The 14,729-nt window shown below is 51.8% G+C and overlaps 2 protein-coding genes across 3 annotated transcripts; both read left to right on the forward strand.

Moving 5' to 3' along the window:
• The first annotated feature begins 2,749 nt into the window (after nt 1-2,749).
• On the forward strand, nt 2,750-12,776 carry MPV17 (mitochondrial inner membrane protein MPV17). 2 transcript variants are annotated; one of them, XM_020886261.2, is made up of 9 exons: nt 2,860-2,885; nt 3,318-3,390; nt 6,910-7,013; nt 9,626-9,741; nt 9,959-10,051; nt 10,146-10,241; nt 10,491-10,523; nt 10,779-10,831; nt 11,833-12,776. In XM_020886261.2, exons 2-9 carry the CDS (start codon nt 3,365-3,367, stop codon nt 11,900-11,902), a joined length of 591 nt encoding a protein of 196 aa, XP_020741920.2. In that variant the 5' UTR covers nt 2,860-2,885; nt 3,318-3,364; the 3' UTR covers nt 11,903-12,776. The 2 variants fall into 2 exon arrangements, with proteins under 2 accessions (XP_020741922.1, XP_020741920.2); XM_020886263.2 differs by lacking the exons at nt 2,860-2,885; nt 6,910-7,013 and adding an exon at nt 2,750-2,825.
• Nucleotides 12,777-13,440: 664 nt separating this feature from the next.
• Nucleotides 13,441-14,513, forward strand: UCN (urocortin). The gene is made up of 2 exons (XM_020886215.2): nt 13,441-13,696; nt 13,963-14,513. The coding sequence occupies exon 2, from the start codon at nt 13,976-13,978 to the stop codon at nt 14,357-14,359; it is 384 nt and encodes a 127-aa protein (XP_020741874.2). The 5' UTR covers nt 13,441-13,696; nt 13,963-13,975; the 3' UTR covers nt 14,360-14,513.
• The last annotated feature ends 216 nt before the right edge of the window (nt 14,514-14,729 follow it).

Here is a 14,729-nt window from a genome sequence, read left to right on the forward strand (position 1 = left end):
ACAGTAGTCTTTGAATGTATGAGTATAACCTGAGGTTTGGTTGTGGGGGCAGGGGAAGAGTCAGATGACTTCAGGAAGTAGAGAAAAGCACACAGCCAGCTCCTATTGAAGGAAGTGGAGATTAGTTCAGTGCCTTCTTGGAATAAAACCCTAGACTGATTGGCCAAATATCTGGGAAGAACTTTCAGCCTCTTCAGTGAAGAATTTATCATATGTCAGAAAATTTCCTTTAAGGGGAAAGGAATCAAGTAGCTCAATTCCTTCCCTGTGCAGAAGAGGAAGCAGACCTGGAGGCAACCCAGACCATTAGCAGCAGAGGGACCACAACTCACATCAGTGCCAAGTATTGCACCATCCTATTGTGCTAGCTTAGATTATGCCAGTTTGTTTTTGTGAAGGTTGGAAGGAAGTGCTTTCCATTGCAGTGTTGCTTTGTTCATTCTACACAGTAGCCCCTTGGCACTACATCATGAAATCCCACTTTCAGTGGTAGAAAGATGGGGCCTGGGGACACTTGTCATTGAGGCTGTAGGCTGGTATCGGCAGCCCTGCCCATGCTGCTGGTTCTGCCCTCACCTCAGCCTCCAAAAGAAAATCAGGAAAATGCTCTCATCCCTTGCTTTCTTTCTCTACCGTAAACCATTTACTCCCCAGGCCACTCCCCTTCCAACCGTTTCTTATCCATGGGTTCCTGCACTTTTCCTCCTTTGTGCCTTTGCTCTTACTAGTCCCTCCTCTTGGAATGTCCTTTTCCACCATCTCCCCCTAAGTACTATTCATTGTTCAAGGTCCCAGCTCAGATTCCACCTTCACCAAAGGGCTTCCCAGATTTCTCCAGTAAAAACTATTCTCTCCCATGTGTACCCAAGGGGAAGGAAATGATGCTAAATGAATATATGTTAGGCACTTGATCTATTTCAAGTACTTTAACATATATTACTTAATTTAACCCTGAAAAGTCAATATTGCCCCATTTCACTTGATAAAGATTCTGAGAGCTTAAGCAGTCCGAAGAAGGTCATAGAACTGCTGAGTGGTGGTAGTCTGACTTCAACTTCCCAACTTGGCACATTTGGTCTCCTATTACATTTACTAGTATAAATTCCTCTAGCATGGTGTTTTGTGTATAGAAACCTTTAGTTAAAAGTTTGTGACATTGAATTCTCTTGCTTCCTAACTGCATTTCTCCAGTATCTCTTACAGGATTCTCCCTTCCTTAATCATACAGGAATTCTGTAAATGGGGGACTGGAGCTAGTTAGGTAAAGAGCCTGAGTCAGACAAGGCTGCCTCCTGAAGTGTGAGCTCCCTGGGGATAATTAAGCAAAGGGTGCCAGGCTGACATCTGCCAGGGATCTTGCAAAAGTTTCTACTACCCTAGAAAGAATGTTGCAGTATATTCACAAACTGTTACAAATGTTAGAGCTGGAAAGAGATTAGGAAATCACCTAATCTATTGGTTTCCAAACACTTGTAGTTGTGGGCCCCTTTGTTTAAATGTGGGTTTTCTAGAAATACATATTTTTATGTGGGTAGCCTTTCCCTTCAGGGGATCTTCCCAACCCAGGGGCTGAACCTGGCCAGGTCTCCTGCATTGCAGGCAGATTTTTTACCAGCTGAGCCACAAGGGAAGCCCAAGAATGCTGGAGTGGGTAGCCTATCCCTTCTCCAGATTTTCCCAACTCAGGAATCAAACTGGGGTCTCCTGCATTGCAGGCGGATTCTTTACCAACTGAGCTATATGGGAAGCCCTTAGAAATATATACATATTTTTAAAAGTTGAGATAAAGAAGAACCTGTGATACCCCTCTCCCCAAACATCTATAAATCTGTAAAACTGAGGAGCCCTTGGACTGCAAGGAGATCCAAGCAGTCCATCCTAAAGGAAACCAGTCCTGAATATTCATTGGAAGAACTGATGCTGAAGCTGAAACTCCAATACTTTGGCCACCTGATGCGAAGAACTGACTCATTTGAAAAGGCCCTGATGCAGGGAAAGACTGAAGGTGGGAGAAGGGGTTGACAGAGGATGAGATGGTTGGATGGCAGCACCAACTCAATGACCAAGAGTTTGAGTAAGCTCCGGAAGTTGGTGGATGGACAGGGAGGCCTGGCGTGCTGCAGTCCATGGAGTCGCAAACAGGTGGACACGACTGAGTGAACTGAACTGAGGAGTCCAGTGTGAAAACCATTTCACAGATGAGGAACTTCAAGTCTAGGGATGACCAAGGCTGCAAGCCTGCTTAGTTATGAAACCAGCGCCTAAACCTGAGGTTCTATAATCCTAATGCTTTCCATGGAAGAGTCATCTTTACGCAGCATTTCTAAAGGCTATTGTGGACAAAACACTGAACTAGTTGGCTAGGAGGACGACAAACCCGAAGCAAGACCCAGTTCCACCCATTCAGGAGTTCACAGTTGAGGCTAGTGAAGAACTTAACATTTTTCAAAAAGTAACAGACGCACATATAATTATGGCTAACAAGTTTCCAAACTCCTGATTCCTGAGACCTAGAACTACGTCTGGACCTTGGCCAGTTCCAGGACACGGGAAAGGTGAGGGTCTATTCAGGTAAAGAGGCCCTGACACCGAGGAGAGAAGGAGCAGAAGGAGGTAGAGGGACCCTGGTGGGCTAGTGGGCTCAGCAACGAGACCCGGCGCAGAACGAGAAGGAATCCTTCGCGGTTTCAAAGGCTGGATCCGCTCCTGTTCCGGCCCCGGACGGAGGGAAAGCCTAGTAGTCAGCCGGGCGGACAGGGCGGGACTTGGGGCGGAAGTCCCTCCTCCCGCTCAGGTCACGTGGGAGAGGCCGCGCTCACGCCCAGGTGAGTAGCTGGAGATTCTCGGTCACCGGTTCATAGCGACGCGTCCCGCGAGCGCCTAGGGTGCGTGGGACCGTTGCAGGTTCAGGGAGTCAGGGAGCTTATTTCCGGTGTGGAGTTGGGCTCTGGAAGGATGCTGCCTGGTGCCAACTAAGAGCCTGAATCGGGGGACCCACAAGGCTCTGGATGAAAGTCCGAGCAGACGTGTCCTGTGTGGTCCGGACGGAGATCCCAGATAGCTCTGTTCCGGGGATGGGGGTGGGGTGGAGGGTGGCAGCCCAGGGGATTCCATAGCCGCCTATAGTCTTCTTCTCTTGCCCGACTGTCAAAGGCGACCCCTGTGACAGGAAGCTGTCCAGAAAGCCTCTGCCCCTTTAGAGCGGGTGGGAGGAGTGGTCACAAGGGAGAAACAAAAGTCTCTTTTTAACAAAAGTCTCTCTGCCCCCTGTAATGAGGGGCAGTGGGGGTGACCCCCCTCTCCTCTTGGCTTGGCAGGAAATGGCACTTTGGCGGGCCTACCAGCGGGCTCTGACTGCTCACCCATGGAAAGTACAGGTCCTGACAGCTGGTGAGTGTCCTGTGGGACCTAGGTGGTACCAGAGAGAAGCTTGCTGCACACACTCCCTCACCTCATTTCTTGCTTCTGTTCAACCTCCTTGAAAGATTAGCTCTCACCCCAGTCTGTTTTGGAGGGAGGGTCCCCAAGTCTGTTTATAAGGAAAGGAGTATGCATAGGTGACCTCGCTATAACATAGGATCTGAAAGTCCTCACAAACCTGAAGGGTCGTCTCTTTAGGACAAAGGCATTAGCCCCAGGAGCCCTTAACTTAGAAAGCGAACAGTCACAAAGGCTCCTTTAACAATTCACAATGTGCAAAGCACTTTCAACACACATGGGTCCCCACAAAGTCAGTGTGTTAAGATTATTTGAGTCCATGGTAGATCCTACACCTAATAAGTGCTAGAATCAGACTCTTACCCCAGTGTATTTTTGTTAGTATTGTTCTTATTGGGAAATATATCTTAACACACAAAAGAATGATGAAGATATATGTGTACCCTTTAAATAAAACAACTGAAAACTTCTGAATCTGCACCCAGCTTTGAGACCCCTTGAATGCCTGTCCCTCATTCATACACCCCAAGAGATAATTACTTTCCTGAATTTTGTTTAATATCATTCTTTTGCTTGTCTTATAGTTTTACTATCTATGGATGTATCCTCAAACAATATACTAATTGAGGTTTTATTATTACTCTAAATCCAGTGATTGAGTAGTGACCTCACAAAGGTAACCCAGTGATTTACCTGTATTATCATCTTTATTTTGCAGATTAGCTACCATGAGAGGAGATGTCATGAAGCTTTGTTTTATGGTGGGAGGGATTGGAAGGCCTGTGACTGTCGGGGCAGTGCAGGGGTCACAAGGTTATGGTGAGGTCTTGCCTATGTTTAGAGAAAGAGAACAAGATTCTGATGAGGACTGTGGGCTTCTGAGAGGAAGATTGTTAAAAGGGGTGGGGGATGAGGGGACTACTGAAAGCCAGAGTACAACAGCAATCCTTCTACTGGAATAGCCCCACGTCAGCACTAGAAGCTTCATTCAGAGACTGGCCAAGGAGTCTTGCCCCTCCCTGGGCCCCTCTCCAGACTCCTGTGCCCAGCTACCCTCCATCCTGTCCTCGGAGTGTCCGTCAGCCAGCATGACTCACCTGGCTGCGCGTGTGGTGACTCATGCTGGACTGGGTGGCTGTGATGGGAACTGACACGCTGGGCCCTTTGCCCAGCCTCAGATTCCCTCGGGGACCCTAACTGCCGGAAGGAAGGTTCTCCCTCTCTCCCTCGTGGCCATCAGGAATAGGGAGGGGAAGGACTGTCCTTGTGTTTCCCTCCCCAAGGGATCTGCAGCGGATCAAGATAGGAGCTAGAGCTCCAAGAGGTCCAAATGCAGCTATGTGGTCGAGCTGGGGATACTGGTCGTTGGCGCTGGAGCCCTGGGGCTCCTCACTCCCAATCTTCCTGAGGCTGTACCAACATCTCAACCTGAAGTAACCTCTAGTTAACACTTTCCTCAGACTTTCCCAAACCTTTCAGACTCTTCCTTCCCTGCTGCTCAGTGTATTCAAATCAAACTGCAAATAAAGAGGGGCGGTGGATTTAGCTCACTGAGCTGTTTTTAGATCCCAGCACAGTAGTTCCTAAGGTCCCTTGGGATAGCTCATCACACTGGAAAACAGAATAGAGATTTCAGATTTGGAGCTCAAAGACCAAGATTTGAATCTCTGAACCATAACTCTTAGTAGCTTTGTCAGTCAAGACAAGACGATAAACCTCTCTGAGCCTTTGTTTCCTCATTTAGAATTTGAATTTAGTTATATGACCTCACAGAGTCAGTATAGGGATTGCCTGTGTGAAAAGGCTTTAGAAATAAAAAAATGCTCAAGAAACTTAAAAGGTTCCAGGAGTTTGGCCTTTATTTGAGTGTTGGCAGGCCAAGCAGAGCAAGCTCTTCTTTTTGTAGTGGTGTTTGGGTTGGGTTTGTTCCACTTGCTGTAAAATTGGACTTGGATAGCCATCTACCTTGGCTCTCCAGAAAGTAGAGTCTGAAGCATCAGTGCAGGTAGTTTGGTAGGAAATAATCCCAAGGTGGGAGAAGGGGGAAAGGGACAGTCAATATAAGGATGCTTTATCAAATGGACATTACTTAGGGCCCATGGCTACTCACCCCCTTATAACTGACTGAGAGGCTCTTTTGAAATGCCTCTTAGGGTCTGTGGGTGAATAGTCTTTTCTGGAGACAAGGAGAAACCTTTATCCACTGGCTCCGTCCTACATTGGTCAGAGGTTTGCCACATGGAGTATGGATGCCCGTGTTCTGTGCTCTACCACACTGCTCCGGCACCATTCCCCCCATCAATAGCTCTGCCCGAGGAATGGAGCTTGTCTCAGATGTGAGCCCCTTGTCTCAGGACAAGGACCTATCGGGTGAACTGCAGTGGTGACTGAAAGAGATGATTGAATCAAAAAGATCTGAGTTGGTTCAAAAGAAGTGTCTGATACACCCAGTTTGAGCCAAGTCAGAGTCAGGAACAAGGCAGCTGGGGCAGAGTCTGAATCAGCCTTCTCCCCTCCTTTTTTGAGGGCCCTTCCAGCCTCCAGTGGGCCCAGGGCCCCGCTCCATCCATCTCGGGCCACTCTAGTGCTGCTGTGGAAGCTTCTGCAGACACTGGTTTCCCTGGAGTCTGAATGTGCAAGCTCTGCAGACATAAGAGAACATTCAGCCCCACCCCTGAGACTAAGAAGAAAACCGAGGCATAGGGAGGAGGGACATGCGTGAAATTTTGTGGTCGCTGGTAGAGCTGCCATTAGAAGGGGGCACCCCCAGGGCACTAACCCTGCTTAGTCTGGGCTTAGGTTCCTGAGAAGCTGTGGAACTCTCCATGTGTCTTATTTTTTAGCAGTGAGAAGGGCTCAGGCCACGGTGGGGAGGGCACTGCCCTCTCACTGCTGGACTTCAGCTCCCTAGGGGCCCTGCCAGACCAAGCCCCTACCCCTAGGCAGCTATTTAATTGTGGAGACTTCTGGAGAGAAGTGAGATGGCCCTCGGGCCCCCTGCCAGCAGCTATACCTGCTAACCCAGGCCTCTCATAGTCTAGGACACCTTCCTGCTCCTCATTCCAACTTCCTGCCCCTCAGTTTCTTCATTTTCCATTCATACTTTAGTTTCCTGCATCTAAGATTCTACACACAAAAGCCAGGAGAGGAACAAAACAGGGAAAGTAGATAATTTACCCCCACCTGTGCCTTGGAAGAGGGCATGGGAAGTTGGGGTTTTTCCACTTGCTGGTAGAGGGTGGTCCCAGATAGATCTGTGCTCGGAGGCAGGCGCTTCCAACCCCTACCCCCTCACCCTGCTGAATCCGGTGGTGAGTGACGGCATGAGAACTGGCACCTACCCAGGGGCATGATGTCACAGCCGCGCCAGCGTCTGCCCACTGGGCTCTGTGCCCAGCCTGGCATTGGGGCATCACTGCCCAGCAGCCCCTTGTCCTGCCCCATCGGGGCTCAGGCATTATGTCTCTGCAGGCCCCCAGCTCCGATCCCCCAGAAACAAGGCCAAGGAAAGGAAAGCCAGAGCACTGGAGGGTCCAGACCAACCAAATGGGTCCAAGAGGACGCCCCGAGCCTAGGTTGGTTTGGGTCTGGATTTTGGGTTGGGGAAGGTGGGATGAGGAATCCGAATGCCAGCCCTTCCTGCTCACACAATCACTTGGACCAGAAATGCAGGCTTAGACCAGAGCCTTAGACTGCGCTAGAGCTGCTGTTGGCCCAGGGGGCCTGATGATCCGTATGCAGAGAAGGAACTGGGCTTGGTTCTGTCTGAAATGGACAGAACAGACAGGGCCACAGGCTCTATACCACCTCGCTCCTGCTGCTGCCCTTTCACTTGGTAACGTCTCAGGCCTGATGGTCATGGTCTGGGGGCCTGAAATCCACTTCTCTCCAAGGCTGCAGGCTTCCAGGACCTGGCTACAAGTCAGGGACTTTGGTTTTCACTCCTGCTATGCCTTTAGCATGTTGTGTGATTGTGGTAAGCCACGAAGAGTGAAAACACACATCTCTTTGCGACTCTCCTTCCCAAGGGTATTGCTGCTTGCCCTCCCCACAGGATGACAGGAAGCAGAGGGGTTCACTTTCTGGGAGTAGAAGACAGGAAGTGTGTTAATCCAGGAAATGTCTGATATGCGGGCCTTTGGGCCCTTGTTTGGGCAGGAAGCTCCTGTGAGTTGAAGCCACAGGAGCCTCTCTGTGCCTACTGGCACCTGAGCCCAGGTCTCTGCCTCTGCTGGGAATTCCTGGCCTCCCATTTCCCCTTGAGAGAAGGCCTGTGTTCAGGGCCCAGCTCCCTTCCTTACCAAGTCACCTCATTCTCAAAGACATTCAGTGAAGAGGTAACCTCTATCTTCCAGACCTTTTGTGAAGATTAAATGTGTGAGAGTCCTTTGTATACTGTAAACATCTTGCCAAAGTAGAATGTCAAATTGTTGGTCCTTTCATTTAAGCAGCAACTCTATTCCTGTTCCACCCTCCCTGGGCCTTTTCAGGGTCACATGGCCACAGCAGCTCCCTCCTTTCCCTGAGTGTTCAGCTGGTGACCCCAGGTTGTTAGAGGGGACAGGGAGCTAAGTGCTAACTGCATGGAGGGGGAGAAATCTTCAGCCCCACTGCTTCTCACACCTTGAGCCGGTGTGCACCCTTCAGGCCAGACTTAGCATTCTCCATGTCCTTCCCAGGGCAGTCCTGTTGTCTGGGGTGGTCCATTTGACATTTCTCCTTGGTTATTTTCTGAGTCTCTGCCAGGCTCGATGTGGGGGATAAGAGAACAAACACGTTTAGGATTCTGTCCCTGCTAGCCATGTTTTGGGAAGAGCCTCTACCACTTCAGGAGTTTCAGGGAGAGGAGAGGCAGGGCTCCCTTGATGGGTGTGCTAGGGGTCCCAGCAGCTGAGGCCAGCAGCCTCGGTCACTGTGGGTGCCCCAGTTCGCAGCCTTACTCAACTGCCTCTGATGAGGCTGCATGGGCAGGGCTGTTCCGGGGGTGTGTTGTGGGGGTGGGGGGGGCGGGGAGCAGTGAGTATGCAGCCAGCACAGACGTCAGCACCAGCTCCGGGCCAAGAAGTGGGGTTGAAGGATGAGGATGTGTTTGCCCAGGGCTAATTGAGGGCACAGGGAAGGTGGTGGCTGCGGGGCTGGAGGGGGCTCTCATTACTCAGTGAGATGGACAGGCAAGCTGGAGGTCATACGGTTGCTCGCAAGTGGCCCTAGAAGTGTGTGTTTGCTAGAAACCATCACCCACCATTACCAACGGGGCGGGGTGGGGGGGCGCTCTGTAAACAGTGATGATTTCTGTCTTGGTTTCTGAGTGTGAGTGGCCAACTAGTGCTACTTGGAGCTGGGTGTCTGTGCAAGGGTGGGGGTGGGGGGGAAGCAGGTGCAAAGACCTGAGGAGAGATGCCCTTCATGCCTGTTGGCGGCTCAGTTTGAGACTGTGAATGGGAAGTCTGGGTCGACCTGCCTGTGCTGGGAGGTGACCAGACCCTTCCTTGCAGGGTCTCTTAGCAGCTCAGCCGATCATCCCCTGCCTGGGATCATTTGAGTACTTCAGCTTTAGAAAGAGTTATTCTTGCTGTTCTCCACAAAAAGAACTCCCAAAACCAAGATGAAGGACATTGGCCAGGGTCCTGCCTTCAGCGGAGGAGAAAAAAACCACAGGGTTCCTTATCATTCTGCACATGATCTGTTCATAGTACAGCATTCTGGAAGGAATACCATCTAGGAAATCAAGCCACCTGGTTCTTCTTGGCTCTGTCACTTAATGACTCTGTGAACTCCTGGGCCTTCATTTCCAAGCCTCTGGAATAAGGGGTTTGCACAAAAATATCTGGAAGGCCTTTCCAGTTCCGACAGTCAGTGCTTCTCAGCCCCCAGCACCTCGGATTCTCCTTCCTCTACCTGTGGTTTCTGAGGCTAACTTCTCTTCACTGCTCACTGCAGGGTTCTTGGCCCTGACATGCTCCAGGCTGCTCAGCCTAATTTCTAATAGGACACATGTGAAGTGTCACCATCCTTGGGGAGGTGTCACCATTCTAGAAGCAGTGGGAAGGGACTGGCCATTTGCCCCAGATTGAAGCCCTGGGCCTCAGAGTGCCAAGCCTTATTCATTCAGTAGACTTACCTCCCTCCTCGGGATGGCATCTTGTCCCTGGGAGGTGTCCTGATGACACCTGTGTACCCCGCACAGGGTCTCTGATGGGCCTGGGTGACATGATCTCACAGCAGCTGGTGGAGAGGCGAGGTCTGCGGGCACACCAGGCTGGCCGGACCCTGACCATGGCCTCCTTGGGCTGTGGCTTTGTGGTAAGTTTTGCCGACAGCAGGGCTGCTGGTGTGTTGGACAGTGGTCTCAGTTCCTTGTTGTCCTTTGGTTTCCATTGGACCCTCTCACATCTAAGCCATCCTTGAGTGTTTGCTCCCCTTGGGGGTTGGTTTCTAATATTTGAGATTGCAGCTTTGTGATGTAAAATCCTGGTGTCCCCTCCACATCCCCGCTCACCTCTCTGGGGGTTCCTTTCAGGGCCCTGTGGTAGGAGGCTGGTACAGAGTTTTGGACCGGCTCATTCCTGGCACCACCAAGGTGGATGCACTAAAGAAGATGCTGCTGGATCAGGTGAGCAGAAGGAAAAGGGATTTGGGAAGGGTGAGCTGTGTTGCAGGAGGGCGGGGGTTTAGGTCCTCACAGCACTTTAATTTCTCTTCCCTAGGGGGGCTTTGCCCCATGTTTTCTGGGCTGTTTCCTCCCACTGGTTGGGACCCTCAATGGACTGTCAGCCCAGGACAACTGGGCCAAACTCCAGCGGGTGAGCTGGCCCTGTGTGGGGATGCTTTCTGGCTGGTGAACCGGCAGACCCGGAGGAATGAGGCAGGGAGGGGTGGAGATGTAGGCAGAGCCTAGCTCTGGAGGAGAGGAGCCGGGGTCTGTGGTGCAGGGGTGTCTTCTCTGAGCCAAAGTCTGTGTGCGATACTCATGCCAGTTGGCAGTCGGCACCGGGAGGTCCGAGGTGCCCGGAAGTGCCAGTGTTCACTTGTTCCTTCTCTTGTCTCCTCAGGATTTTCCTGATGCTCTCATCACCAACTACTATGTAAGAGCTGGTGCCTCAGCTGCCTCTTCTGCTTTCTTGAGTCCAGAAATGCCCAGGGATTGGGGGTCCTCCTGACACAGAAATTCCTCCATCGAGATTACTCCTCACACCCACATGGGCACTGTAATCAGGGAAGCACTCACCCAGTGCCACGTGTTTCTGTCTGGAGAAGCTGGAGTCAGACCAGGCAAGGCCGTGAGTCTGGCGTCGCGTGATGGAAGCAGCCCCCCAACCTTTCCCTTCTCTCTCTCATAGCTCTGGCCTGCCGTGCAGTTGGCCAACTTCTACCTGGTTCCTCTTCATTACAGGTATGCCAGATCCCCACCCCACCCTTCAAGGAAGATGCATATTATGAACAGTTGGAGACAAAGTGATCCTCATTTTTAACCTTGAACTACCTTAGAACACGTTCCCCCCGCCGCCCCCACCCAGAACACCCTGCCCTGGTCAGAGCTCAGACTCCTGAGCACTTTGTTCAGAATCTCTTATGTTATAGAACGTCCCAGAGCGTCTGCCTGCTGACCTCTCATCTTCCTAGGGAGGATCTTTCTCCACAGCCCTCGTCTCCATCCCACCTGGGCTCTTTACCTTTGATGGCCTAACTGTAGGGACAGTACTACAGCCTAGGTTAGTCAGAATTGTAGGTCAGAGTCAAGTAGGAACATGGTCAGGTTAGTTCCACTGAAAAATATTTTACCCTAAATAAGCAGGGTAGTGGCTGAAAACTCAATAAAAATAAATACAGTGGAAACAAGATGAGTGGTTAAAATTATTGGAGGTGAGGGGGCTTTGGGAACAGAGGAAATCATGAAACTCTTCAGAGGAGACAAGGTCAGAATGGACATGAACACTATAACTAAAAGGAATACAGACTTGTGAACCAAATCAAACTTTAGAGTCCTGGAAATGCTCTTTGAAATTAGAGTGAAGTATATTTAAAATAGAAGGAGGTACTGCTTTAAATGGCAGGCATTTTTGGAAGATGAGATCTCAGCTGTACAAGACAGATGTGTATTTAGAAGGAACTTGGATGGAGTATGGATAAAGAGCCATGCATGGCAAAATGGCTGCTGGGGGGCAGTTAACTTTGAGGCTCTTGTCCAGGAGACAGAGCTCTGGGTCAGCACCAGCACCTGAGCTGGTTGTCCTCTCATCTGAGCTACACATCCATCCATGGGGGCTGAAGGAGGAGACCTAGATCTGGACATTCTTGGAGATATTCGCTCTTTGTCTGCTATACTTTCCCTTCTCTCCCCCTGGCTTCCTCCTTATACTTCCTCTTCTTCATGGTGCTGTCCCTGTTCCTTAGGTTGGCTGTGGTCCAGTGTGTTGCTGTTATCTGGAACTCCTACCTGTCCTGGAAGGCACATCGGCTCTAAGTCAGCTTCACTTCATCACTTCCACCTTGTAGTGATGCACCTTGACCCTGGAAGGGCCACCTCCTCCTCGGACCACCTCCTCAAAGCGAGCACATTGGTCTTCACAGGGTTTGGTGGCTGGTCAGAACTTAATGGGGTTAGCACCCTGAAATGGCCCGTTTCACTCTAAAATGTAACCTGACTCCTATTGAAATGGCGAAAACGCACCACACAGTAGGCACTCCATAAATATTTGTTGAAACATATCATTTTGTCAACTTTAGATTATACCCATATCCTGGCAGATACCACTTTTCCCCACTCTTCATAGACAGCTGTTTTCCTAACCCTTCCCAGCCCCAGTGTAGCTCCAATTTGGGGGAGATCCCCTCAAACTCTTTATATGGTGCCTCTGTAAATATATTTCTAAATAGGTAATCTGGAACCTGCAGAGGCAATGAGTAAGACCCAGCAGAAAATGACTGGGGAGTCTCATTTTCCAGGGTTTGGAAAGAAGTCTGGAGACCCCCAAACCCTAATCTTTTACAGATGAGGACACTGAGGCCCATAGAAGTGAAGTGACCTGTCCACACTGTGAGTTAGTGGCAGAGTAGAAACATGAACATGTGCTATCATTGTTTGAATGTTTGTATCTCCCCAAGTTGATATGGTAAAAACCTAATGCCCAAGGTGATGGTATTAGAGGTGAGACTTTTGGGAAGTGATTCAGTCATGAGGGTAGGGACCTGTTGGGATCTGTATGCTTACAAAAGAGGCCACCTGAGGAGACAGCAAGAAGCAGGTCCTCAGCAGACAGTAAACCTACTGGCACCGTGATCTTGGACTTCCCAGCCTCAAGAACTTCGAGAAATAAATGCTTGTTGTTTATAAGCCACCCAGCTTATGGTATTTTTGTTACAGCAGCTCAAACAGACTAAGAAGCCAAGTTTTCTTACTTCCTACTCAGTGATCTTAACCTGGAGGTCAGCGATAAAATAATATTCCTGCTGTGATTCCCAGGAGAAAATTTAACTTGGCTAAACTTCAGCTTTGAGGCAAACCAAGAAGCAGATGGACCAGCCTTTGTTATCTGAAAGCACCCCAAGTTGAGAGGCCCTCTTTTTTTGGCATGTCAGTCAGACAGCCCTAGGATTTAGATCCTGGGGCTGGAAGAATATCACGAATCCTGGCAACTCAAACTGCCTCTTGGGTAGGGTACCACGGTGGTAGCTGAAGGCCAGCAGTGCCATCCTGATTGCCTCCATTTATAGAACAGATAGCTGGGGCAAGGAACTGGATCTGAGCAGCACAGCATTTTCCCCAAGGTCTCTGGCCCCTTTCAGAGGCTGAGGACAAGGTCAGCACCATGGACAGCACCACAGTCCTGCCTCCCTTTCCTGTGCCAGAGAAGGGTGATCTGGACTAGTCTGGTCTAGGGACTGGCCGGCCCCCTAGTCCCTCCTGGCGTTCTAAGCGAGTGAAGAACTCTCGTGGCTCCCAGAGCAATCTTTACGCCCCAGAAGGCTTCTCTTTCTTGAGTCCGGTGTCATTTCCAGAAACACAAAGTCTGGTGTCCTCTGGCGCGCTCTTGGGGTCTCGCAGCCGTAGGGTCGGACTCAGAGTTGCGGCTGTCAGTGCTCTACAATCAGTGCATGCTCCTCGCTGACGTCAGCCGGAGCTGTCCTGGCGCTATATAAGGCTGGCGTAGGTCCCGGGACAGACCCCGTGTTCCCCGAGGCGCCCTCAGCCCTCCCCAAGGGACAGAGACTGGAGCTCCGGCCTGCAGGGTGCAGAGGCTCTGCTCTCCTGCGAACTGTGAGTGGCTCTGCGCGTCTGCCCAGACTCCCTCAGCACCAGGACAGCGCTCAGCTCACCCAACGCGACACCCCAAGAGGGAGGCAGGGCGGGAGAAAAGGGTGGCACAGGGCTGGGAACCGCTGGGGCTGGCGGGAAGGCTGTGGGCACCGGACGGCAGTCGCAGGGGCCGGGCAGGGGCGCTGGATGTGCTCGGGAAGGGGAGCGGCGTCCCCTGAGGCTGCCCGAGGCGCACCTCACACACTGCGCTGCGCCTGTGTGTCCAGGGCCGGCGGGATCATGAGGCCGGCGGGACGCGCGACATTGCTGGCCGCGCTGCTGCTCCTGGCACAGCTGCGCCCGGGGAGCAGCCAGTGGAGCCCGGAGGAGGAGGCGGCGGCCCCCGGGGTCCGAGATCCAAGTCTGCGCTGGAGCCCCGGGACACGGAACCACGGAGGTGGGGCCCGCGCGCTCCTCTTGCTGCTGGCGGAGCGCTTCCCGCGCCGCCGGCTGGAGCAGGGCCGGTGGGAATCCGCAGGCGAGCGGCCGCGACGGGACGACCCTCCCCTGTCCATTGACCTCACCTTCCACCTGCTGCGGACCCTGCTGGAACTCGCGCGGACGCAGAGCCAGAGGGAGCGCGCCGAGCAGAACCGCATCATATTCGACTCGGTGGGCAAGTGATCGGCGGGTCTGGGGCCCCGAGAATCTCGACCCCCAATGCTCCACCTCAGGGTTGAGACGTGAGCGACAGGAACTGACCAAGTCCTGCGGGGCTAGAGCGGCCTGGGGCTACCCTGAGCACTCTCCGCGTTACGGGTTTTTAATAAAAGTGCTGAAGAGCCGTTGGCCTCTGTTGTGGGGGCGCGGGGAGCCACAGCAGGGTGTGAACCCGTGGGAAAGTGGGGTCTCCCAGGCCGGCGAGAGGGAACCAAATGCTGTGGGAGGGCTCCGTGAGAACCGCTTTATGCCAGGGTCCTGGGGTCCCCATTGTCTCCAAGTCTCCCAGGAAGTCAAGCCCCAGTGTCGCCACACCACCCCCGACTCTCTTCTC

This window comes from Odocoileus virginianus, chromosome 2 (genome assembly GCF_023699985.2).
Source record: "Odocoileus virginianus isolate 20LAN1187 ecotype Illinois chromosome 2, Ovbor_1.2, whole genome shotgun sequence".
NCBI lineage: Eukaryota > Metazoa > Chordata > Mammalia > Artiodactyla > Cervidae > Odocoileus > Odocoileus virginianus.